This window comes from Rhinoraja longicauda, chromosome 1 (assembly GCF_053455715.1).
Source record: "Rhinoraja longicauda isolate Sanriku21f chromosome 1, sRhiLon1.1, whole genome shotgun sequence".
Taxonomy (NCBI): domain Eukaryota; kingdom Metazoa; phylum Chordata; class Chondrichthyes; order Rajiformes; family Arhynchobatidae; genus Rhinoraja; species Rhinoraja longicauda.
Genome location: NC_135953.1, coordinates 51,488,106 through 51,514,961, shown reverse-complemented (window position 1 = coordinate 51,514,961; position 26,856 = coordinate 51,488,106). Strand labels below are relative to the sequence as shown.

Below are 26,856 nucleotides of genomic sequence, written 5' to 3'. Positions count from 1 at the left end.
TCAATAAGATCCCCTCTCATCCTTCTAAATTCCAGTGTATACAAGCCTAGTCGCTCCAGTCTTTCAACATACGACAGTCCCGCCATTCCGGGAATTAACCTAGTAAACCTACGCTGCACACCCTCAATAGCAAGAATATCCTTCCTCAAATTTTCCTCAGACGTGTTTGCTTCCAAACAATGCATTACTATCAACTTTTCCCCAAATTAGAAAGCTGGGCAAGTAGTAATGAGGAACAAAGAATTGGCAGATGAACTGAAGACTTTTTTTGTGTCAATCTTCACAGTGGAAGCTACCCGCAATGTGCCAGAAATTCGAGAGAGTCATGGGAAGAAGTGAGTGAAGTCGCTATTTCTGATGAGGAGGTGCTTGGGAAACAGAAAGGTCTGAAGGTGAATAAATCACCTGGACCAGATGGACTACACCCCAGGGTTGTGAAAGATGTAGCTATTGATATTGTGGAAGCATTAGCAATGATCTTTCAAGAATAGGGGCAAGTAGTGTTTCGGAAACATGGTTTCTGCAGAAGGACTTGGACAGATTGGGAGAGAGGGGGAAGTGGCAAATGGAATAGAGCAAAGCAAAGTGTAAAGTTGTACTTTGGTAGGAATAAAGACATAGATTGTTTTCTAAATGGGGAAAGGATTCAGAAATCAGAGGTGCAGAGACTTGGGAGTGCTGGTGCAGGATTCTCAAAAGGTTAATTCGCAGGTTGAATTGGCGGTAAGGAAGGCAAATATAATATTAATCTAACCCCTGAGCAACATCGGGGTTCCATTCTATATTCAGAAAGATGACGATCCCTGCTCTGACCACCTTATTATTATTACAACTCTCCTTAATTTCCTTGCGTGTTCATTCCTCTAATTCCCGATGATTATTCAGGGGCCTATTGTACAATCCCAACAAGATGATCATCCCCTACTTATTTCTCAACCTTTCTCATATCGCCTCATTAATGATCCCTCAGTAATTTTGCACTACGGATGTGATGTCCCCTTAAATCAAAAATGCAACTCCCCTCTTCTCTTTCCTCCACCTCCATAAGGTTATAAAGTTAAAAGGAATAGGAGTAAAATTAGGCCATTTGGCCCATCAAGTCTACTCCGCCATTCAATCATGGCTGATCTATCTTTCCCTCTTAACCCCCATTCTCATGCCTTCTCTCCATAACCTCTGATACCTGCACTAATCAACAATCTATCTATCTCTGCCTTAAAAATATCCACTGACTTGGCCTCCACAGCCTTCTGTGGCAAAGAATTCCACTGATTCACCACCCTCTGACTAAAGACATTTCTCCCCATCTCCTTCCAATGCTTTGTTTGTCAAACAAATCCCATCCATAGCATCCATCGCATCGAAGATTAAGCCACCAGTCCTGTTTCTATCTTGCCCATGTTTCTGTCACAGCTATGATGTCCTATTCCCATGCACCTATTCATGCCCTGAGTTCATCCACTCTGCCAAACAGACCTGTTGTTTTGAAATTCATGTAATTTAATCCAATGGTTTTATCTTGTTCCCTGCTGTGCATCAGCTTGCCTTTATGAAGATTTTGCCAGGACTTGAGGGTCTGACCTATAGGGGGAGGTTGGGCAGGCTAGGATTTTATTCCGTGGAGCACAGGAGAATGAGTGGTGATCTTACAAAGGTGTATAAGATCATGCGGGGAATAGATTGGGTAAATGCATAGTCTTTTACCCAGAGTAGGGGAATTAAGAAGCAGAGGATATTGGTTTAAGGTGAGAGGGCAAAGATTTAATAGGAACCTGAGGTACCATTTTCACTCAGTGTGGTAGGTAAATAATAATAATAATAATAATAATAATAATAATAATAATAATAATAATAATAATAATAATAATAATAATAATAATAATAATAATAATAATAATAATAATAATAATAATAATAATAATAATAATTATAATTTAATTATAATAATAATAATAATAATATTATTTGTCATATGTAGGTTGGCACAGGGTCAACTGTACCATGAAATGTATTTGACAAGGCAACGGGTCACCTCAGCAGTAATATTCCAAGGATAAATAAGATTAAAAATGTCATTAGTAAGGTAAAAAGACAATATTAAAATTAGGTAAAAAGACAATATTAAAAATAATCAACATATATGATTTGAAATGTGTTTATGAGTTCAGAAGCCTGATGGCCTGATGGTAGAAACTGTTCTTAAGTCTGGTGGTACGTGCAGCCATACTCCTGTATCGTCTGCCTGACGGTAACAAGGAGAACACGTACGTCTCCAAAGACGTACAGGTTTGTAAGTTAATTGACTGGGTAAATGTAAAAATTGTCCCTAGTGTGTGTAGGATAGTGTTAATGTGCGGGGATCGCTGGGTGGCGCGGACTCGGTGGGCCGAAGGACCTGTTTCCGCGCTGTATCTCTAAATCTAAAAACAAAATCTAAACAGCCTGCGTGCTGGGTGGCTGTGGTCCTTGATGATGCTGCGTACCTTCCGCAGGCACCGCCGGTAGAAAATGTCCTGAATGGCCGGGAGACAGTTGCCAGTGATGTGCTGTGCCGTCTTCACCACTCTCTGTAGTGATTTGTGGCTGTGGGCAGAACAGTTCCCGTACCAGACTGTAATGCAGCCCATCAGCAGGCTCTCGATGGTGCATCTGTAGAAGTTTCTGAGGATGCTGGCGTTCATGCCAAACTTCCTCAGTCTTCTCAGGAAAAAGAGCCGCTGGCGGGCCTTCTTTGTTATTGTGTCCGTGTGCAGTGTCCAGGAAAGGTCCTCAGTGATGTGCACACCGAGGAACTTAAAGCTGCTGACCCTTTCAACCTCAGCATCACCGATGTGGATGGGGAGGTGTCCACTCCCCCACTGTCCCCTGTAGCCCACGATCATCTCTTTAGTTTTGCTGACATTGAGAGGGAGGTTATTTTCCTGGCACCAGCTGTTTAGTGCCTTTACCTCCTGGAATAAGCTGCCAGAGGAAATAGTTGAGGCAAGTAATATAACATTTAAAAGTCATTTGGACAGGTATATGGATAGGAAAGGGATATAGGAATCTGGGCCAAATGCAGGCAAGTAAGACTAGCATTTTGGTCAGCAGAGACATATTAGGCCAAAGGGGCTGTTTCTCTGCTGTTTGACTCTGACTCTATCAACTTCCAGCCATTCATCTGCCTCACTATTGATTTTGATCCCATCCCCCTGCTGAGCTAGTTTAAACCCACCCTTGTAGCACTAGCAAACTCGCCCATCAAGATATTTGTCTCCTCCAGTTCAGGTCAACACATCCACTCATGCACTCATCAGATTCTGTGACTTGAACTTGAAGTCTTTTTGATTGTATGTCTTTGGAAACTGAAACCGAAGACCTCGGAGAAAACCCACGCAGGTCATGGGGAGAACGTACAAACTCTGTACAGACAGCACCCATAGTCAGGATCGAACTCGGGTCTCTGGCACTGTAAGGCTGTAGCTTTACCACTGCACCACCGTGCCGATCAAAAAGGAACTTAAAGGGAACATTTTTTTCCTCTGGAGATGATCCACTCTCAATATGAGGCAGAAGTGGGCTTTGAACTTCTGCTCTCCAAATATCACTGCCTTTAGGTATGATTGTTATCATCAGTTCATGAACAAATTGTGCAACATTAAGCAAGGTGAAGTTTTCATGACATCTAAGATTAAAAGACAAAAAGTCTGAGATAAGGAGATTAGGATAGAGGAGTCATTGGAAATGAGGCCAGAGGGAAGAAGGTAGGTGGAAGACCTTTCTGTCCTGGGCATCCTCTGTTACCAGAACGAGGCCAAAGACAAACTGGAGGAACAGCACCTAATATGCTGTTTGGGTAGCTTACAACCCAATGGTGTGGATATTGAATGCTCCAATTTTTTTTTAGATAACTAACCTACAAGCAATCCTCCTCCTCCATCTCCCTTCAAACATGTCTTTTCCACCCTCTCATTCATGAGCTCCAACTAGATGTGCACTCCATTTTCCATTTCCCCTTCCAAAGTCCCCTTCTACCTATATTTCCTCCTCTGGTTTCACATTTTGTGCCTCTTTTATCTTTATTTCTTTATTTTTACACTTTTTTATCTTTTAATCTCTGGCCTTTGTCCACTCACCTACCAACCTTTCCTTCACCTGAATCCACCGATTACTTCCCAGACCTTGTCCCGCCGTCACCTGTCTTCCAGGGTTCTGCCCCCACCCCACTCCTCTGCAATCAGCCTGAAGAAGGACCATAACCTGAAATGTCATCTATCCATGTTCTCCAGAGATGCTGTCTGGTCCGTTAGGTTACTCCACCACTTTGTGTCTTTTTTTGTAACCCAAAAACTCCAGTTTCTCATGTCTATAATGAGGCCGGGCTACCAATGCCTGCCCACACTGCCACCCCTGGTCCTTTCCAGGCTGGAGCTGCTACCACCACCACCGGCCCACACAGCTTCCTCAGCCACTTCCAGGCCAAGCCTGCCTCCGACACTGACACCCCGACCTTTACCTGCACTCCCGTAACCTGCGGGCTGCACCCAGTGATTCCGCCGATCCTCGCCTGTCCCTCGGTTGCTAGCAGCCAGGGCCATCATCAACTCACCAAGATTCTGAGAGTCTGAAGAAGTGCCTTGACTCAAAACGTCACCTATCTATGTTCTCCTGACTTGCTGAGTTACTCCAACACTTTGTGTTCTTTTGTGTATTAACCAGCATCTGCAGATCTATATGTCTACTACTTGCGCAATGGTAACCCCTTACTTGGTTATAATGGACAATCAGCAATAACAAACACTATTCCCCCCCCCCCTCCCTATGGTCCATTATAACGAGGGTAATCAGTAGAGAGAAACTTTTCCTTTTGGCGGAAGGATCAAAAAGCAGAGGATAGAATGAAAGTTGTTAGCCAAAAGTAGCCAAAAGTGCCTTGACTAGAAACCTTTATGCAGTGAGTGTTTAGGGCTTGAAATGACTGTCACTGGTTGTGGTGAGAAGGGGAGAGGATTCTCTCATGTCATGCAAAAGGAAGTCAGTATGTAGTTAAAAACAGAAAATTGCAGATCTATGAGATAGGAACAAGGCAGTGAACATGAATTAGGCAGTTCTTGAATAGAGCCAAAAAGAGAACTTTGTGGACTTCTTCCATTATATCATATTTCTGTGAATCAAGACAGATGTCTAAGATCTAACAGAGAGCTCTGAAGTACTCCACCCTGTTTTGCAAACATTTCTGCCTTAGTTCCAAAAGACATTTGGTACTCAAAAGGGTTAATCATTAATGTTTAATTTCTTGCCAAATTACATCCTTTTGTTTCTTAGCCTTTCAGATGTGGAAATGGTAGACATGTTCACAGATATGGTGTAACAGTGAACAGAAACAAATAGGTCATCATAGAGATGGGGAAAGGTGAAGCACAGAGAGAATGTTGTGAGAGAAATCTTAAGGTGAGCCAAAAATGTGCATATTGAAGTAACCAGCTGTAAAATGATGGCATTTTGGCATATTTGTTTAATTACAGGAAATATTTAATCTGGAAAGATCTGTACTAAAGGGATTTCCAGATGCTTATGGGAAGAGTAATAAAGAGTAATAAAATCATGTAGGCACATATGTTTGATACATTGTGCTGGATCAGATATTCCAAGCAACTGCTTATGTACATCAAATACGATGAAATTTTACACCATCATAACATGCTGTCAGATAATCCTGCAAATTGTACAGTAAAGCTGCTTTAAGTACTAATAGGAAAGGGGTGGCAGGTGTCACTGTTGCAATCCATTCAATGTGTTTTATCTCACATTTTAATTTAAAAGATAAAAGGTAACCTTTGAAGACAGCCATTGAGTTTATAATCACTGTGAGCACCGAACCATCTGGTGAAATGTTGTTGAGAGATCTTTCTCATTACTTAGGGGGATCATTGGTAATCAGAGAGAAACACTGGAACAATACTGAGGTTGCTGACTGTTATAAGTGCAGTCAACCCATCTTGGAAGTTTTAGTTCAATTTAGTTTATTGTCATATGTATGGAGATACAGTGGAAAGCTTTTGTTGCGTGCTAACCAGTCAGCAGAAAGTGAATGCATAATTGCAATCGAGCCATCCAGTGTGCAGATAGATGATAATGTGAATCTGCTGTTGAAGTAGAGATTTAAAAGAATGGATTGATTGCAGAGCCACTTAGAAACATAGAAAATAGGTGCAGGAGTAGGCCATTCGGCCCTTCGAGCCTGCACCGCCATTCAATATGATCATGGCTGATCATCCAGCTCAGTAGCCTGTACCTGCCTTCTCTCCATACCCCCTGATCCCTTTAGCAAAAAGGGCCACATCTAACTCCCTCTTAAATATAGCCAATGAACTGGCCTCAACTACCTTCTGTGGCAGAGAATTCCACAGACTCACCACTCTCTGTGTGAAGAATGTTTTCTCATCTCGGTCCTAAAAGACTTCCCCCTTATCCTTAAGCTGTGACCCCTGGTTCTGGACTCCCCCAACATCGGGAACAATCTTCCCGCATCTAGCCTCTCCAACCCCTTAAGAATTTTATATGTTTCTATAAGATCCCCCCTCAGTCTTCTAAATTCCAGCGAGTACAAGCCCAGTCTATCCAGTCTTTCCTCATATGAAAGTCCCGCCATCCCAGGGATCAATCTGGTGAACCTTCTCTGTACTCCCTCTAAGGCAAGAACGTCTTTCCTCAGTTTAGGAGACCAAAACTGCACACAATATTCCAGGTGCGGTCTCACCAAGGCCCTGTACAACTGCAGCAGAACCTCCCTGCTCCTAAACTCAAATCCTCTTGCTATGAATGCCAACATACCATTCGCTTTCTTCACTGCCTGCTGCACCTACATGCTTGCTTTCAATGACTGGTGCACCATTGCATCTCCCCTTCTCCCAATCGGTCACCATTCAGGTAATACTCTGCTTTCCTGTTCTTGCCGCCAAAGTGGATAACCTCACATTTATCCACATTATATTGCATCTGCCATGCATTTGCCCACTCGCCTAATCTACCCAAGTCACTCTGCAGCCTTCTGTGACCAACACCCAAAAAGTTGCCTGGCTGTGTGGCATTATTTACAAAACACCAAGGAAGTTCTCTAATGTTGGACTCTGTCACTGTTCTGGTTGTAATCAGCTAGACAAATAGATGATGAAGTTGCTTGGTTTGGCAACATTGGCGACATTGCTTGATAATAACAATGTCAATATCCATTTGTGAGTTTTCTTAATGTATGAACATGATTGAAAACATTTCAAAATTTTAAGTCTGTTCAATTTTGATGCTTTCGATAAATAAGAACAAATTACTAAATCTTTTAATGGTTTTAATCTTTGGTTCAAATATATCTGAATTGTACTGCTGGGAATTGTATGTAAATATGCATAAACATTGACATCGGGAACTTTAGGAATAAGACTTTTTATACCTAATGTAAACTTGTGTGGTTATTTAATTAGCAGTCTGGAAAATGATATCTACAGAATGCATTCTCTTCTCTTCCTGAATTTTAATTTTCTCTGTTTTGTGTGGGTGGTTTGTGCTTGAAAGCCAACCACCTGGCATAGTTTCTGCCTGGAATATATCAGAGCTGAGACAAAGCTAAGATTCCTCTGCTGTTGGTGAATAAGGGATTTGTTGTGACACCTTAAATGTGCGAATTTCATTGCAATACAATCGTATTATACAATTGCATTCAAATGCCACACATATATTTCAGAATACAGATAAACAGCAACAAACAAATAGTGCACCATTCTGTATTGTAAAAATATAAATGTTATTTCTTCTAAAATTAAAATTAGTTATATTTTCAGACTTCCAGATATTCAACCCTGATCACATATGTTTAAAGCTGCACAAATATAATTATTATTCATTTTTAACATACCAATGACATATTTTTGAATGATTTTATCATTTTACAATCCATTTCTAACTTGCAACTTCTTGCTTCAGATTGATGTGCTATTTTGCTGCTGCTTTTTCTCAATTGCAAACTCTCCTATATTTTATAAAGACAATGCAAGAATGCATTGTCATCATTCTTTAATATATGTACTAGCATCAAAAGGAAATGGTTTAGAACACATGCGAAACTGTTTCATTTAATGTTTTATATCATTGCTGGGTTATTCAATAGAACTTACAACTGTACATAAAATTTGTTCAGATTTATCCATTAGCAGTGAGTGCATGTGAGTGCATTGTACATAATTTTTCCTTCCTTAATTTTACATGGCACTCAGTTCGTGATTCGTGGTTCGTGATTCTGGAAACAGTCATGCAGTTTTTATCCAGAAATCTAATGTTTTATTAACCTTAAACTTGTAATAATTGAGTATAAAGTTTCAAAGAGGATAATGCAATAAGTAATTTGAAAAATTTTGTTGAGCGATGTTAAAAATGAATTTATCATTATGAGGAATATTATTGAATAAGGTAACCCAATAATATAGTCACATTGCTTACAAAAATATAAAAAGCATGCACAGCTTAATTGGAGTGTCATTCTGAACAAAGGACTGAGTGACAGGAGCTTCCCTGGGTGTTATCTGTTGAAACAAGTTCTATTGGATAAAAGCCCAGTTTTACCACGACAGGAAAACGTTTACTTTCTGGTTGTCAAGGCACTCACTTCCTGAAAATGTAAATTAAAGAGAGAAGGTTCAAGCGGCTGAGGAGAGTACCTCAAAGGAGATAAAAATTATGAATGCTGCAGCACTTTATTTAAATGTTGGGTTTCTTGCACCAAGCACCCTGCAAATGCAAAGCTGTGCAAGTAAGCCGCGAGACCTGACTTACTGGTTATAGTCTATTTGATTAACTACTAGATTATGCTGACAGTGGCGGGGGTGTGTTCACCCTTGTGCTTCTCTCTTTCAGCCGCTTGCTTTGCCGTAATAGGTTCCTGTGGAACTGATCTGGCTCGATTGTTACAGTTCGTTTGTACTCTTTACTCTCTCTCTCAAAGAATCATAATCATAATTCTTACTGAAGTGCAGACGTTTGAACAGATTGCCAGAAACCTTTTATGGTGGAAATTTAGCAAACATCTGTGTTGATAGCCATGTATTCTGCTTAGCACGAGGAATTATTCCCAAAGCATCTTTGATCATTTGACTTGTTGACTGTTTCAAAACATCTCTTTGTGAGATTTTTGTAAAATAATGGCAGCACAAGCAACAAGTCAGGGCATCGTCTCCTCGTCTGATCCAAGAAAAGAATTTCGTTCGCATCCTTTGTTAAATGATGCTTTTGTGAAGATCATAAGTGGAAACTTGCTGGGGTACGAGAAACCTAAAGCTGCACGTAAATCACCTTCCATTTCCCCCAGATTATCTCCCAACATTTCTCCCAGAAATTCACCAAGATTTCTCCGAAGAATGATGTTAAATAACAGTAATCAAAAGCGTCGTTTTACAGTGGCTCATACCTGGTAAGAATGAATTCATTTCAACTGCAATATAGGCTGAATTGCACATTCAGGTATTTGTATTTTGTTTTGTGGAATTGTGTTGCTTATTTAATTTTTGGTACTATATTGAAATTATTGTGTGTGTTTTTGAGACCTTCATTTGTACCCTTTCCATGCAGCCTGCTGGAAGTATAATGCATTTTAAATCCCAAAAACAAATTTATTCAGTGTTGCCCTATTGTTTCTCCAAAGCTCAAGGTGCAGCAGCAGTGATATAAATAATCCACCCACCTTTAATGAGCACAATGACCTTGCCAAGATGTTTCATTCTTGCTTTCTTAACGTAAGAATTTATGTTAGAAAATATTGTGAAAAGCGAAGCTATGTAAATGAGATTAAATGAGGCGTGCACTCATAGAAGCATTGGCGATATGTTCTGTAAGGTGGCTTATCATCAACAGCAATCTTAGATCAGGAAAAATATACGTTGCATCAATTTATCAATTCTGTCAACATTATCAGATATGAAAACTTAAAAAAATGATTACCATTTACAAAAAAGAAATTGCTGTGCTGCCGCTGACAACTCAGTGTGTTTATTGAAGAATTTCAGATTTGGACTTGTCAGCTTTAAACTTATAGTAAAGTTAGAATTTACTTACTGTCTTGGACTTCATTTTATCACAATATTTAATCGGATAAAAGTTTTGACACTCCAATTCATTTCAACAGCTACAAATTATTGTAATTGGATTCAAACAATTCTATGTGCACAGGCTGGGATTATTCATTTTGCAGTGTATGTGTGGTGAATAGATGAATAAGGAATCTGCATGATGAAGCAGTAAAACACCATCACAACATTTCTCACCATGATTTTGATAGCCACAAATGCAGAAGAGTCAAATTCTATTGGAAGCATTACCACTGCCGATGGATTGAAATGTGCAAGTAAAGATAAGGAAGAGTCCTATGATTCTTAGCCTACTTATTAGCTCTCCCTACATCATCCCAACTGGTTGTCCAACATCCAAAAGGTATTTTTCAGTCAAGATGCTTGCTTGCATAACATGTGTTTTCCCCTAAAGATCATCACCTTCTACCCAGCCTGGCCTGACACCCATCTTGTCGTGGCATTGCACGCACTTGTCGATCTGTTATTTTTCCATTTGGCAATGCTGAAAGATTATTGGTGTGTATTTTTCAAATGACATGTGTGAACAAGCAGATATAACATGCTAGAAATAACAAGGGAAAGAGAAAGAAAAGAAAACATTTCTAAAATGCCTTTTTACATCCTCTGAATTTCCCAGGATGCAGCCTTGAGCTCACGATGGGTATAGTGCACATTTACCTTAGAGTCGGGAAATTGTGGATTCAAGCCTGAATCGGGAGGCTTCGGCACAAAATCAAAGCTAGCCTTCCACTTCTGAACTAAGGGAATGTTGCCCTTTGGAGATGCTGACTTTCATGGGAGATGTGAAGCTGTAGCTCCCATTGATCCTTTAGCTGGATGTAAGAGATCTCAGAGCACCATTTGAAGACGACTTGTGCAGTTCTTCCCTGTTATTACCAAACACTATATCAATATCGTCAAACCAGATTATTTGGCCTTCATCTTAGAGGCATAGAATCGTACAGCATGGAAACCGGCCCATCAGCCCAAATCGTTCATGCCGACCAAGATACCCTATCTAAGCTAGTCCCATTTGCCCGCATTTGGCCTATATCCTCTAAACTTCCCCTATTCATATACCCATCCAAATGTCTTTTAAATGTTGTTATAGTACCTGCCTCAACGACTTCCTCTGGTAGCACATTCAATATACCCACCACCCTCTGTATGAAATAGTTGGCCCTCCAGTCCCTATATAATCTTTCCCTTCTCACATTAAACCTCTGCTCTCTAGTTCTTGAAACATTTACCCTGGGAAAAAGAATCTGTGCATTCATCATATGTATTTCCCTCATGGTTTTAGATACCTCTATAAGACCACCTCTCTTGCACCATCGTCCTAGCCTACCCAACCTCTCCCTATAGTTCAGGCCTTTGAGTCCTGGCAATACCATCATAAATATTCTTTGTGTTCTTTCTATCTAAATGGCATCTTTCCTCTAGAGGGTAATTGAATATAATATTTCAAAGTCTCCCTGACCAACATCTTATACACAACTGTAACATAATGTCCCAACTTCTTTAGTCTTAGAATAAAGGGGAGGCCATTTTAAACTGAGGTGAGAAGGAACTTTTTCACCCAGAGAGTTGTGAATTTGTGGAATTCTCTGCCACAGCGGGCAGTGGAGGCCAAATCACTGGATGGATTTAAGAGTGAGTTGGATAGAGCTCTAGGGGCTAGTGGAATCAAAGGATATGGGGAGAAGGCAGGCATAGGTTATTGATTGTGGACAATCAGCCATGATCACAATGAATGGCGGTGCTCGCTCGAAGGGCCGAAGGACCGAATGGCCTCCTCTTGCACCTATTTTCTACATTTCTATGTTTCTATACCAAATTGATGAATGCCATCATGCCCAAAGCTTTCTTCATCACCCTACCTTTGACAGCACTTTCAGGGAACTATGTACTTGTAAAATGGTGGGATTGAGTAGTATTGTGCTCCTCAGGGCTCAACCATTCACTGTGAAGGTCCTGCTCTGGTTTGACTTTCCAAGATGAAACACCTCGCACTTTAGCTTTGTACTATTTGGGAATTTTCTATGTGCATATTGAATGCCATATTTTCTTACACTGCAGTCATGGTTTTCTGTAAAATGCTTTTGGTTTTCAAGCCTTCTGATTGTCATATTGCCTAAGAGTTCTGTGTAGTGCCTGGGAAACAATGTGCAGCACTAGGGGAACAAATCATGTATTGCTAAAGTACAACTAAGCAGTTTCCTGCTTTGGTCATGTTGATAAGACATGCACAAATAATATCTTGGCGAATCTTGATAGGAGCAGATTATTGTAAAAACTTAATCAAAAAATTGTAAAGAGAAATGTAAAGATAGACAATCAAACATTCAGTGGGATAGAGTCACACAGTAAGGAAACAGGGCCCAATCTGCTCATGTTGACTAAAATGCCCCATCTACATGTCCCACCTGCCCGCGTTTGATCCATATCCCTCTAAACCTTTCCTATTCATGTACGATCAAATGTGTTTTAAATGTTTTTGATGTACATGCTTCAATGACCTCCTCTGGCAGCTTGTTCCATAAACACACCACCGTTTGTGTGAAATGGTTGCCCCTTAGGTTCTTATTAAATCTTTCTGCTTTCACCTTAAACCGATGGCCTCTAGTTTTTGATTCCCCTACTCTGGGTAAAAGACTGCGCATTCACCCTATCTATCCACCTCATGATCTTATGCACCACCCATCCCTCATCCTCCTGCACTCCAAGGAATAAAGTCTAAGCCTGCCTAATCTCTCCCTATAGCTCAGGCCCTCAAGTCCTGGCAATATTCTCATAAATCTTCTCTGCATGATTTTCAGCTTAACAACATCCTTCTAATGGCAGGGTGACCAAAACTGAAGAACACAATACTCCAAATATGGCATCACCATTTGGCATTTGGTACAACTGTAACACAACATCCCAACTTCTAAACTCAATACCCTGACTGATGCGGACCAATGTACCGAAAGCCTTGTTGCCAACCCTATCTACCTGTGGTGCGACTTTCAAGGAACTATGTACCTGCATTCCTAGATCCCTCAGCTCTCCAACCTCCCCAGAGACCTGCCATTCATTGTGAAGATCCTGCCCTGGTTTTACTTCATGAAATGCAATATCTTGCATATATCTGCATTAATTTCCATTAACCTTCCCTCAGCCCATTTGCCCGACTGATGAAAGTCTCGTAATTTTTAATAACCCTGGCTATCTACCATACCACCCACTTTGGTGTCATGTGCCCATCATTTCAACAGGTACCTAAATGCCCTGAACATTTGTCATCACACTTTTAGAACCATCCCACTTTCCGGATGCTCCTTTGCCTGCAAACAACCTACTCCAATTATCTTTCGCAAGTTCCTATGTAATGCCATCAAAGTTGGCTTTATCCCAAATCAGAATTTTAAGTCTGCCCATATGTATTTTAAAGCTAATAGGGTCGTGGTCCCTGGTCCTAAAAGGCTTGCCCATGGGCACTTCAGTCACGTGCCCATCCCAATTTCCTAAGAATAGATGAAGCGCTGCCCTCTCCCATGTAGGGTCCTCTACAGATTGCCTCAGGAAACCTTCCTGAACATGTTTGACAAATTCCACTCCATCTAGGCCCTTGGCACCAAAACAGTCTCAGTCTCTGTTGGGAAAGTTAAAATCCCCTACTCTGACAATCTTATTAGTCTTGCAGCTGCCTGAGATAGAAAACATAGAAAATAGGTGCAGGAGGCGGCCATTCGGCCCTTCGAGCCAGCACCGCAGATGATCTGGCTTATTTGTTCTTCTACTTCCCGTTGACTATTTAGGGGGCTTTAGTGCACTCCCAAAATGGTGATCATCCCCTTTTTATTTCTTAGCTCCATCCATATAGCCTCACTGGATGAACCATCAGTAGTCATTTCAGACAAGCTCCTTAATCAATAAAGAAACACGCCCTCCTCTTTTACCCCCACCTCTGTCTCTCCTGTAGCACCTGTACTCTGGAACATTAAACTGTCGTCCCTGTTCCTCTCTGAGCCAGGTTCCGTAAAGACTACAACGTCCAAGTTGCACATACCTTAGCTCATCTGTCTTAGCCATCAGGCCTCTCGCATTAAAATAAATGCAATTCTGTTCAACAGTCCTTCCTCACACCCCACCTATTCTGTCCACTGAACCTTTCTTCATCACCTTCCAAACCTCATTCCAGCCTCACTCTAGCCTCAGTCTTGCAATGGATATGATAGTTCTGGTTCTGTTTTTGAACCACGAAAGTCAATAGGTCTACTTGGAGTTCAGAGACTTTCAGATGACATTGGGTGGCACAGTGGTGCAGCAGTGGAGTTGCTGCCTTACAAAGCGTCAGAGACCCAGATTTGATCCTGACTACGGGTGCTTGTCTGTACGAGTTTGTACGTTTTCCCCGTGACCTGCATGGGTTTTCTCCAGGATCTCTGGTTTCCTCCCACAGATGTGCAGGTTTGCAGGTTAATTGTTTTGGTATAATTGTAAATTGTCCCTTGTGTGTGTAGGACCGTGTTAGCGTGTGGGGATCATTGGTTGGCACAGACTCGGTGGGCCAAAGGGTCTGTTTCCGCACTGTATCTTGAAACTAAACTAAGCTAAATTAAGAGATGCTCAATGATGTAACATCAAAACCAAACTCAGTTTCTGTGGCTGTAAACATCTCTGACCATTGCCAATGGCAGACACCATCACCACGGTCACCATCACCCTCAACTTTTATGGCACTGACTCTTTCTTTGCTCCCACGGGAATATTTGAATATATGCCATTTTGCAGCAAACACTCGCACTGGTATTAAATGGAAGAATTTTCAGAAGTATCTTTGTAGTTCGGAAGATACGTTCAGTGGACTACGTAACTTGCCACTTTAATTAGCCGTGAAACACCTTTCACCAAAGTGTGCTGCTACTTCAACTCCCCTTCTTTACTGGCGCTGCCACTGAAAATCTGCTTATAATATTGCTTATTATAATTATAATCTGCTATTTATTGATCTCCCTGTTTGTGGGTGCGTTCGCAGTCCCTCGATTCTTGCAGGATCTTTTCTCATGGCGACAGTGTACATTGTCTGTTTTCAGTCCAAGCATATTTCTCCAACATGCTGCCTGGGTACAGAAATGTAATAAGGACTCAGCATGGACTGATAGGAGTAGCTTCATGCTTGCCTAATTGTTCAGATTCAGGTTATTAATATTAAATAATTTAATTAAACATCTCATATTAGTAATACCCTGGGTGGTGGGTTTATGCAGATATTGTTTATTTATATTACATTCAAAGATTTGAGAGAAGTTCACAGGTATTAAAGCATTTCTGGTTTAAATTAAAGTTTGGCCAGAGTTGGATGTGGTGTCATGCTTGATTAGTAGGCTACTGTGCTGCTTCCGGTAATGGGAGAATCTAAACCCAGAGGGCACAATGTCAGAATAAAAGGACATGCCTTCAAAATGAAGATGAGAAGGAATTTATTTAACCAGATGGTGGTGAACCTGTGGGATTAATTGCTACAGATGGCTTTGAAGGCCATGACATTGGGTACCTTTAAGGCAGAGAGTGATAGGTTCCTGATTAGGAAGGGCATCAAAGGTTATGGGGAGAAGACAAGAGAAGGGGTTGAGAGGGCGGCACAGTGGTGCAGCAGTAGAGTTGCTGCCTTATCACACCAGAGACCCAAGTTCCATCTGACTATGTGCGCTGTTAGTACGAAGTTTGTACATTTTCCCTGTCGACCATGTGGTTTTTTTCACTCTCCAAAGTCGTAGGTTTGTACCAGCTTCTGTAAATTATAAATTGTTCCTAGTGTGTAGGACGGTGCTGGTGTACGAGATGATCGTTTATCGGCACGGACCCGATGGGCCAAAGGCCTTGCTTCCACACTCTATCTCCAAAGTCTAAAGGGAAAAATAGATCAGCCAAGAATGAATGGCTGAGTAGACTCGATGGGCTGAATGACCTAACTTTGCCCCTGTGTCTCATGGTGTTATGTTGTGCTACTCCCTTTCTTTACCAATTGCAGTAAATACTCACACTGGCATTAAATGGAAGAATTTTCGGAAATATCTTTGTAGTTCAGAAGATGAGGACAGGTGCATTCAGTGCACCACCTAATGTGCCACTTTAAATGATCAATTGGCCATTAAATACTTTTCACCAAAATGTGTTGCTACCTCAACTGACTTTCTCTTCTGGCACTGCCACCAAAAATCTGCTTATAATTGATCATCCTTTTTGTAGGTGTGTGAGCAGTTCCTCGATTCTTGCAGGATCTTAGCTCGTGGCTGCAGTGTATTGTCTTTTTTAAGTCCGAGCATATTTCTTCAACATGCTGCCTGAGCACAGAAATGTAATAAGGACTGAGCATGGGAGTGCCTTTGTCCTTGCCTAATTTTTCAGATTATTAATATTAAATGATTTAATTAAACATCTAATATTAATAATATCCTGGGCGGTAGTTATCCATAGAGAAAAGTTCACAGGTATTAAAATATTTATGGTTTAAATTAGAATTTGACAGGAGGTTTATGTGGAGCTGGCTTAGTGGGTCAATAGACTACCTGAATGTTCCAGGGATAAATGCTCGGACAATTAATGTTTATGACGCATACAGTATAAATGATTCTGAAGTGGGGACAGAAAGGAAATTTGCCAAATCTTTTGGAGCTTGATCAAATTAGCAGGAATGCAAATCATTTACTCAAGTACAACAATAACATTGTGGAAAAGGAAACAAAGTTAGTATGAATTAGAACAGGACAGCACTGAAACAAGGCCTTTGGCCCACAATGTCAGTCCCGAACACAATGCCAAATTAAATTAATCTCCTCTGCCTGTGTATGATCTACATCCCTCCAGAGCCTGCATTTTTATAGCTTCTTAAAAACCACTATCTTTTCTGCCCCCACCACCACCCCTGACCCCAATTCAGTAACCCACCAACCTTTTTATAAGAAATTTTGGACCACACAGCTCATTTAAACATTCGCTCTCTGACCTTAAAGCTATGCCCTCAAGTATTTAATATTTCCATCCTGGGGAAAAAGTTCTGACTATCTACGCTATCTATGCCGCTCATAATTTTATAAAGTTCTGTCAGGTCTCCCTTCATTCTCAGACACTCAAAGCAAACATCCCAAGTTTGTCCAACCTCTCCTTATGGCTAATACCCTCTAATCCAGGTAGTATCCTGACAAACCTCTTCTGTACCCTCTCCAAATTCTCCACGTCCTTCCTGTAATAGTACCCTATCAGAACTGCACACATTACTCCAAATGCAGCCTAACCAAAGTTTTATAAAAGCTGCAACAGGACCTCCTGACTTTTATATTCAATGCCACAACTGACGAAGACAAGCAAAACAAATCTCTTCTTTACCACAGTATCACTTGTGAATGAATGAATGAATGAATGAATGAATGAATAAGTTTATTGGCCAAGTATGTGCATATGCAAGGAATGTGCCTTGGTGCTACGCTCACAAACGACAACACAAACATACAGTTAACAATTAAGAATAAAGCATAAACACATCAAAACAATAAGGATACAACATTACGGTCTAAACATGTGGGTGAAAATAAACCAGAGCAAAAAAAGAACTACAGACTTTGGTTATTGAGTAGAACTACACTCGTGGGGAAAAAGCTATTTTTATGTCTGGCTGTGGCTGCTTTGACAGTGTTAATACTTTCAGGCAACTATGGATTTGGACCCCAACATTCCTCTGTACAACAATGCTGCTAAGGGTCTTGCCATTAATTGTATACTTTCTTTTACTTTCAATGTCTCCAAGTGCAACATCTCATGCTTGGATGAAACATCCTCTGCCATTTCATTTGCATATTGCTGTTGGAGTGATGGGCAAGGCAGGTAGGAGTAAGGAAGTTTGGATGACAAGGGAAATTGGTTTGAATAGGAAGAATGCACAGACTGGTGGGTATATGGAATGAGCTGTCGAAGGAAGAAGTTGAGGCAGGTACAATAACAACATTAAAAAGATATCTGGACAAGTACATGGATAAGAATGGTGTAAACGGATATGGGCCAAGCACGGCAAATGGGACTAGCTTAGATAGAGCATCTTGGTTGGCATGAATAAGTAGGTCTGAGGGGCCTGTGACTGTGCTATATGACTCGATTTATCTATTCTGAACCTTCTAATTCTCTGCTTGAGTTTGTTCCTATTTGCTTTATATTCCCAAAGGCCTTGTTTGATTTCATCTTCCTAAACCTTACATATGCTTCCTTTATCTTTTTGACCAAATTTACCAACCTCTCTGGTCATCGAGGGCTCCCTCACCTTGCTGTCCTTGTGTGTCCACCTTTGTGAAACATGCTGGTCCTAAATTCTGATCAGTTATTTATTTGTTGGATATTCATTAGATGAATGGATAGCTCTCTGGAGCAGCTGGTGGAGTTGCTGCCTCACAGCTCCAGTCAATCTTAAACTAGACAGCTGCCTGTGTGGCGGCTTTCCACAGGATGGCGCACATCTACTTCAATGTTCTGCTCTCCAAACTGAGCTTCAGAAATTGGATCCAATACCTTTACACAGGTATCCATATTGCAGTTCAGATAAATGGGTTGAAAACAAATAGTTTTGTAAACCACCATCTGTAGTTCCATGTGTCACCAGCTTCCCCATCAGGTTTGGAGTAAGGCAGGGTAATCTGAAGATGTGTCTCCACCTGAAACATCACTTATCCATGTCTACCGGAGATGCTGCCTGACCCGCTGAGTTCCTCCAGCACTTTGTGTTTTTGTTTGTGAACCAGCATCTGCAGTCCATTGTGTCTAGGGATGTCCTCTCCTGCTTTGTTTGAGTGCTGCGTAGAATCCTTTGCTGAATCCATCAGGAAGGATGTGAGCAAGATGAGTGATGATGTAAGGCAATGGAGGCACTCGGATCAAAAACATTATAAATGGATGACATCACCTTCTGCTTGGACCCGTCACGTCACCCATTCCTTCTCTCCTGAGATGCTGCCTGACCTGCTGAGTTACTCCAGCATTTTGTGAAATAGAAACATAGAAAATAGGTGCAGGAAGCCATTCAGCCCTTCGAGCCAGCACCGCCATTCATTGTGATCATGGCTGATCATCCACCATCAGTAACCTGTTCCTGCCTTCTTCCCATTCCCCTTGATTCCGCTAGCCCCAAGAGCTCTATCTAACTCTCTTTCAAATTCATCCAGTGAATTGGCCTCCACTGCCTTCTGTGGCAGAGAATTCCACAAATTCACAACTCTCTGGGTGAAAAGGTTTTTTCTCATCTCAGTTTTAAATTGCCTCCCCTTTATTTTCTTCGACTGTGGTCCCTGTTTCTGGACTCCCCCAACATTGGGAACATTTTTTCCTGCATCTCGCTTGTCCAGTTCTTTTATAATTTTATATGTTTCTATAAGATCTCCTCTCATCCTTCTAAATTCCAGTGAATACAAACCCAGTCTTTCCAATCTTTCCCGCCATCCCGGGAATTAACCTCGTGAACCTAGGCTGCACTCCCTCAATAGCAAGGATATCCTTCATCAAAATAGGAGACCAAAACTGCACACAATACTCCAGATGTGGTCTCACCAGGGCCCTGTACAAATGCAGAAGGACCTCTTTACCCCTATACTTAAATCCTCTCGTTATGAAGGCCAACAAGCCATTAGCTTTCTTCACTGCCTGCTGTACCTGCATGTTTACTTTCAGTGACTGGTGTACAAGGACACCGAGGTCTCGTTGCAATTCCTTTTGTCCTAATCTGACACTACTGAGATAATAATCTGCTTGTTCTTGCCACCAGAGTGGATAACCTCATATTTATCTACATTATATTGCATCTGCCCACTCACTCAACCTGTCCAAGCCACTCTGCAGCCTCCTAACATCCTCTTCGCAGTTCACACTGCCACCCAGCTTTGTGTCATCTGCAAATTTGTTAGTGTTACTTTTAATTCCTTCATCTAAATCATTAATATATATTGTAAATAGTTGCGGCCCCAGCACCAAGCCTTGCGGCACTCCACTCGGCACTGCCTACCATTCTGACAGGGACCCGTTTATTCCTTGATGGACCAATATGACCATGGTCCAATGACCCCAACTTGTTAATGTGCAGGAAGCAGTTGGAGGAAAATTGTGCAATGCACCATGACTTATGACTTATGACATGATATTCTCTGCCTAAGATGTGGATGTTTCTATTTTATGGGACTGTAAAACTTGGATTAAATATTATTAGATACATGTTATAGGTGTATGAGCCTGACACACGAGGGCAACTAATTTCCTCTGTAAACATATAGGAAACTTCAACCATCAGTACTTTATTACCTGCTCCATGTCCCTCACTGGCCATCAACCCTTGACCCTGAGTTAATTTTCCATATGCCTTCCATTGTAAAGAAACCTTCATTCCGCCTCCATAAAAAAATAAGTAGTTTGTCATCCAATCAGAAATGTATTCCCTAAATTCCCTGTCTGGTGAAAAAATAAAACTGGAAAGGCAGCTCAACCGTGGCTGACGAGGGAAGTCAAGGATAGTGTTAACATAGAAACATAGAAAGTAGGTGCAGGAGTAGGCCATTCGGCCCTTCAAGCCTGCACCGCCATTCAATATGATCATGGCTGATCATCCAACTCAGTATCCTGTACCTGCCTTCTCTCCATACCCCCTGATCCCTTTAGCCACAAGGGCCACATCTAACTCCCTCTTAAATATGGCCAATGAACTGGCCTCAACTACCTTCTGTGGCAGAGAATTTCACAGATTCACCACTCTCTGATGTGAAAAAAAAGTTCTCATCTCGGTCCTAAAAGACTTCCCCCTTATCCTTAAACTGTGACCCCTTGTTCTGGACTTCCCCAACATCGGGAACAATTTTCCTGCATCTGGCCTGTCCAACCCCTTAAGAATTTTGTAAGTTTCTATAAGATCCCCCCTCAATCTTCTAAATTCCAGCGAGTACAAGCCGAATCTATCCAGTCTTTCTTCATATGAAAGTCCTGCCATCCCAGGAATCAATCTGGTGAACCTTCTCTGTACTCCCTCTATGGCAAGAATGTCTTTCCTCAGATTAGGAGACCAAAACTGTACGCAATACTCCAGGTGCGGTCTCACCAATGCCCTGTACAACTGCAGTAGAACCTCCCTGCTTCTATACTCAAATCCTTTTGCTATGAATGCTAACATACCATTCACTTTCTTCACTGCCTGCTGCACCTGCATGCCTACTTTACAATAAATCCAAGGAAGAGGCACATAAATTGGTCAGAAGAAGCGGCAAACTAGAGGACTGGGAGAAATTTAGAACTCAACAGAGGGGGACAAAGGGGTTAATTAAGAGGGGGAAAAATGAGCATGAAAGAAAGCTTGCGGGAATATAAAAACTGACTCTAAAAGTTTCTTTAGGTATGTAAAAAGAAAAAGATTAGCGAAGACGAATGTAGGTCCCTTACAGTCAGAGACAGGTGAATTTATAATGGGAAACAAGGAAATGGCAGAACAGTTAAACAAATACTTTTGTTCTGTCTTCACTAGGGAAGACACAAACAATCTCCCAGAATTACTAGGGAACCGAGGATCTAGTGGGAGGGAGGAACTGAAGGGAATCCACATTAGTCAGAAATTGGTGTTAGGTAAACTGTTGGGACTGATGGCAGATAAATCCCCAGGGCCTGATGGCCTGCATCCCAGAGGACTCAAGGAGGTGGCTCTAGAAACCGTGAATGCATTGGTGATCATTTCCCAAAGTTCTCTCGACTCTGGATCAGTTCCTGTGGACTGGAGGGTAGCCAATGTAACTCCACTTTTTAAGAAAGGAGGGAGAGAGAAAACATGGAATTATAGACCAGTTAGCCTTACATCGGCAGTGGGGAAGATACTTGTGTCGATTATTAAAGATGTTATAGCAGCGCTTTTGGAAAGCAGTGATGGGATTGGTCAAAGTCAACACGGATTTATGAAGGGGAAATCATACTTGACTAATCCTTTGGAATTTTTAAGGATGTAACAAGTAGAATGGATAAGGGAGAGCCAGTGGATGTGGTGTATCTGGACTTTCAAAAAGCCTTTGACAAGGTCCCACACAAGAGATTAATGTGCAAAATTAGAGCACATGGTATTGGGGGTAGGGTATCGATATGGATGGAGAACTGGTTGGCCGACAGGAAACATAGAGTAGGAATTAACAGGTCCTTTACAGAATGACAGAGAGTGACTAATGGGGTGCCGCAAGGCTCGGTGTTGGGACCCCAGTTGTTTACAATATATATTAACGATTTAGACAAGGGAATTAAATGTAACATCTCTAAGTTTGCGGATGACACAAAGCTGGGTGGCAGTGTGCTGCGAGGAGGATGCTATGAGGCTGCAGGGTGACTTGGATAGGTTGGGTGAGTGGGCAGCAGCATGGCAGTATAATGTGGATAAATGTGAGGTTATTCACTTTGGTGGCGAGAACAGGAAGGCAGATTATTATCTGAATGGTGTCAGATTAGGAGAAGGGGAAGTGCAACGAGACCTAGGTGTGCTTGTACATCAGTCAAGCATGCAGGTACAGCAGGCAGTGAAGAAAGCTAATAGCAGCAAGGAGGTCCTACTGCAGTTGTACAGGGCCCTGGTGAGACTGCACCTGGAGTATTGTGTGCAATTTTGCTCTCCTAATTTGAGGAAGGACATTATTGCTATTGAGGGAGTGCAGCGTAGGTTCACCAGGTTAATTCCTGGGATGGCAGGACTGACATATGATGAAAGAATGGGTCGCCTGTGCTTGTATTCGCTGGAATTTAGAAGGATCAGAGGGGATCTTATAGAAAAGATTAAATTCTTAAATGATTGGACAGGCTAGATGCAGGAAAAATGTTCCCGATGTTGGGGGAGTCCAGAACCAGGGATCACAGTTTAGGAATAAGGGGTCGGCCATTTAGGACTGAGATGAGGAAAAACGTTTTCACCCAGAGAGTTGTGAGTCTGTGGAATTCTCCGCCACAGAAGGCAGTGGAGGTCAATTCACTGGACGTTTTCAAGAGAGAGTTAGATTTAGCTCTATGTCTAAGGGAATCAAAGGATATGGGGAAAAAGCTGGAATGGGTTACTGATTTTGGATGATCAGCCATGATCATATTGAATGGCGGTGCTGGCTCGAAGGGCCGAATGGCCTACTCCTGCACCTATTTTCTATGTTTCTATTTCTTTGTTCCATCAATTTACACATTCCTATCCCTTTTTATCATTCATCTTTCTGTAAAAGGTTTCATTCATCTGCTTTAATCTTTCCTCCTAAACAAAAACACGCAGCATCTGTATTGTTCTGGTGATACAGCTGAATCCGTATTAAAGTTTGCATCAATGCAATGGAGGTTTATCACGCCCCATTTGTGAACCATTTCCCATATCCGACATAAATTATGAAATTTACAATTATCTTGTGCACAGTGGCACAGTTGGTAGAGCTGGTGCTTCCTCGAGACCCATGTTTGATCCTGACCTCGGGTGCTGTCTGTGTGAGGTTTGCACTTCGCTTTGTCACGGCATGGCACCCATGCCACAAGTTCAGGAACATCTAATTTCAAAAAACCATCAGGTTCGTGAACCAACCAACACAACCCTAATCTTAACTCAGGAACAGAATAATACAAACCAGCTCATGTGCTACCTTGACTTGCTTTTGAATTGTTTTTTTTGCACTAATGTCTTGTTTTGCACAGTCATTTTTCACCGTCTTATATAATTAATGTTTGTGTGTTCGTTTGTGTCCATGTGCCTGCAATGATACTGCAGGTAGAATTTTCATTGTACCTATGCCTACATGACAATAAGCTCAAGATAGACACAAAAAGCTGGAGTAACTCTGCGGGACAGGCAGCATCTCTGGGCAGAAGGAATGGGTGACGTTTCGGGTCAAGACCCTTCTTCAGACAATAAGCTCAACTTGACTTGACATAACTATTGTACACCAATGATAAAACAGCGCCCCGATACTCACAAGTGTCCTCTAGAACTATGTACTAATGGAAGGTGCCAGCATCAGGAAAAGGGTAAGAAAAGATGTAGTTGAAAAGCAGATTAAGTGAAATAAATATTTGGCTGTAAAGGAATAGATAATGGACCAAAATGTCTGAGTTTAAAATAATCTGTTCCATTGTATAAATTTTAACCTCAGATCTAGATATGTCATGTGATCCAATTCTTATCCATAACTGATTTAGTTCCTCATTTAATCAAAGACAATTATTGGACAATAATTGAGTTAGTAAAAGTTAAATTGAGTTAATAATAGTTAAAAGAGAGAAAAAGAGTGGTTTATTGCGCGCAGTGGATAATCTCTCTGTAGATTGTGCCACAAGGAACTGCAAATGCTAGAACCATGAGCAAAACATGAATAGCTAAGTAACTCAGTAGGTCAGGCAGCATCTATGGAGGAAATGGATGGGCAACATTTCAGGTCGGGAACTTTCTTCAGACTGAAGAAGCATCCCAATCCAAAATGTTGCATGACTATTTCCTACACAGGTGTTGCCTGACCCCTAGAATTGCTCCAACAACATGCGTCAATCTCTCTGTAGATATAGTAGTAAGAAAACATTTTTATTTATGATGATCTCTAAATGTGATTCCTCTGAAGAATTCCATTATTTTGTTCAACACCATATGAGGAGTCTTGGAAGAGTCTTGTTGCTTATTGCAGGTGAGGTATTGTACCCAGTCAAGGACCAAAAAAATTGAAAGATAACCTGTTTTAACTTAGTTGAACATTTTTGGACCACAGTCTGGCATGATCTCAACAGTTTGTTTAAATTGGGAATTTTCTGTTATTATTTGTTTTTAAGTTTTTCTCAAGATTCAGTATAATAATTGGTGGGGATATTGACATTTGCTTATTTTTGTACAATCCTTTTGTGGATGGAATGATATTGTTTTCACTGTAATGCGATAAACAACGGTTTAATTCGATGAGACAATGGAGCAACCTGTTCTCCAGACATCCCTTTGAACATCAAATTATCCATGTCATCAGAGCCAATAGGTTTTTATGCCCAAACTCTCGATAAAGGTGTTAATTGTACTTGCATCTGATTTGGTGAGAAAGGTCACACTGCACCAGGACCAGTTATTGATGTGTACTTGTGACTCGAGAGGAAAAACAAAACTCACCCTGCATGCCAAAATCTAAATCTGGCAGACAGTACTGAGCAAAGTGAATATTTGTTTCTAAATTCAAAGTAGTGTACGGAAGCTACCATCAGGCCCTTGAACACTGTACAATACTAACCACCACCCTACCTCAGCAACTATGATCCACCATGGATTTTGTTTTGATCGCATTACGAATTTCAGTTTTGCACCATTATGGTGTGATTATCCACTATTGCTGATTATTAATTTATTATATTTTTGGTGGTTGTATATTTATTAATGTGTTGGAAATTTCACCGATGACGCCAACCCTCGCTTCCTCCCCGGCCATCCGCTGACCGGGCCTACCGACGTTTCGCCCGCTAACCCGGACTCCAGTTCCCCGCGGGCCTCCACCAGCAACTCTGCCGACCCTCATCACTCCACCGCCCACCAGCGGGCCGCAGCCCTCGCCTTACCTGAGTCCCAGACTCAGCGCCGGCCCCACAGCCTCCACGGGGCAGAGTCCAACACCCTGTGGTCTGACTCCGCTGGGTCCTACTGCTCCCCCCCCTCCTACAGGGAACCTCAGTAGGGGTTCCACTGGGTCTTCCCCCTTCCCCCTCTAGCCAGGTGGCCCTAGCTACTCCCCACCCATACAATGGTCCTAATGCCCTCCTCCTCTCTGAAAACCAACCATCCCCCCACCAGACATCGCCTCGGCCTCCATCTGCTCGCCTGCCTTCAGCCAACCCCAACCCTCTTACTTGCCGTGTGTTCACCATCCCCCCTGACCTCCCCCTTTCTGATACCGAACGGTATGTCCTCAGCAGCGGCCTCACCTTTTTTCCCCTCCGCCCCCACCTCAACGAGTTCTGGGTCCGCCACGATGTGGAGCTCTTCTTCCGTCGCCTCCGCCTTCGAGCCTTTTTCCATGGGAATGAGTCCTCACCACCCAGTGATGACCCCTTCTCCCGTCTTCAGCGGATCCCCTAGTCTTGGACTCCTCCGACTGGCCATCTACCTTCACTAGACCTTTTCATTTTTAACTGACGGGAAATCAACCACCTCAAATTTTACACTCCTCTGACTTACTCTAACCACTCCCCTCCTGAACGTACAGCCTGCACCTCAATAAGCTCTCACCTGCACCTCCTCCAACCTCATCTATTGTATCCGCTGTTCCAGATGTCAACTTCTCTACATCGGCGAGACCAAGCGTAGGCTCGGCAATCGTTTCGCTCAACACCTCTGCTCAGTCCGCCGTAACCAACCTGATCTCCCGGTGGCTCAGCACTTCAACTTCCCCTCCCATTCCCAATCTGACCTTTCTGTGCTGGGCCTCCTCCATTGTCAGAGTGAGGCCCAGTGCAAATTGGAAGAACAGCATCTCATATTTCGCTTGGGCAATTTACACCCCAGCGGTATGAACATTGACTTCTCTAATTTCATATAGTTCCTCTACGTCCTCTCTATCCCCTCCCCCTTCCCAGTTCTTCCACTAGTCTTCCTGTCTCCTACTACATCCTATCTTTGTCCAGGCCCCCTCCCCTGACATCAGTCTGAAGAAGGGTCTCGACCCAAATCATCACCCATTCCTTCTCTCCAGAGATGCTGCCTGACCCGCTGAGTTACTCCAGCATTTTTTTTGTCTACCTTTTATTA

General features: G+C 42.0%; 1 protein-coding gene across 2 annotated transcripts in view; it reads left to right on the top strand.

Annotated features, from left to right (window-relative positions):
- pde4d (phosphodiesterase 4D, cAMP-specific) overlaps positions 1–26,856 on the top strand; it is an 805,358-nt gene that overhangs the window by 188,066 nt on the left and 590,436 nt on the right. Inside the window, exon 1 of one of the 2 annotated variants that reach the window (XM_078397165.1) lies at positions 9,168–9,436. The exons of the other annotated variant lie outside the window; for it this stretch is intronic. Within the exon in view, the coding sequence (XP_078253291.1) occupies positions 9,168–9,436 (269 nt within the window). Of the gene's footprint in view, positions 1–9,167; positions 9,437–26,856 lie in introns of those variants that run through there. 2 annotated transcript variants of the gene reach the window in all.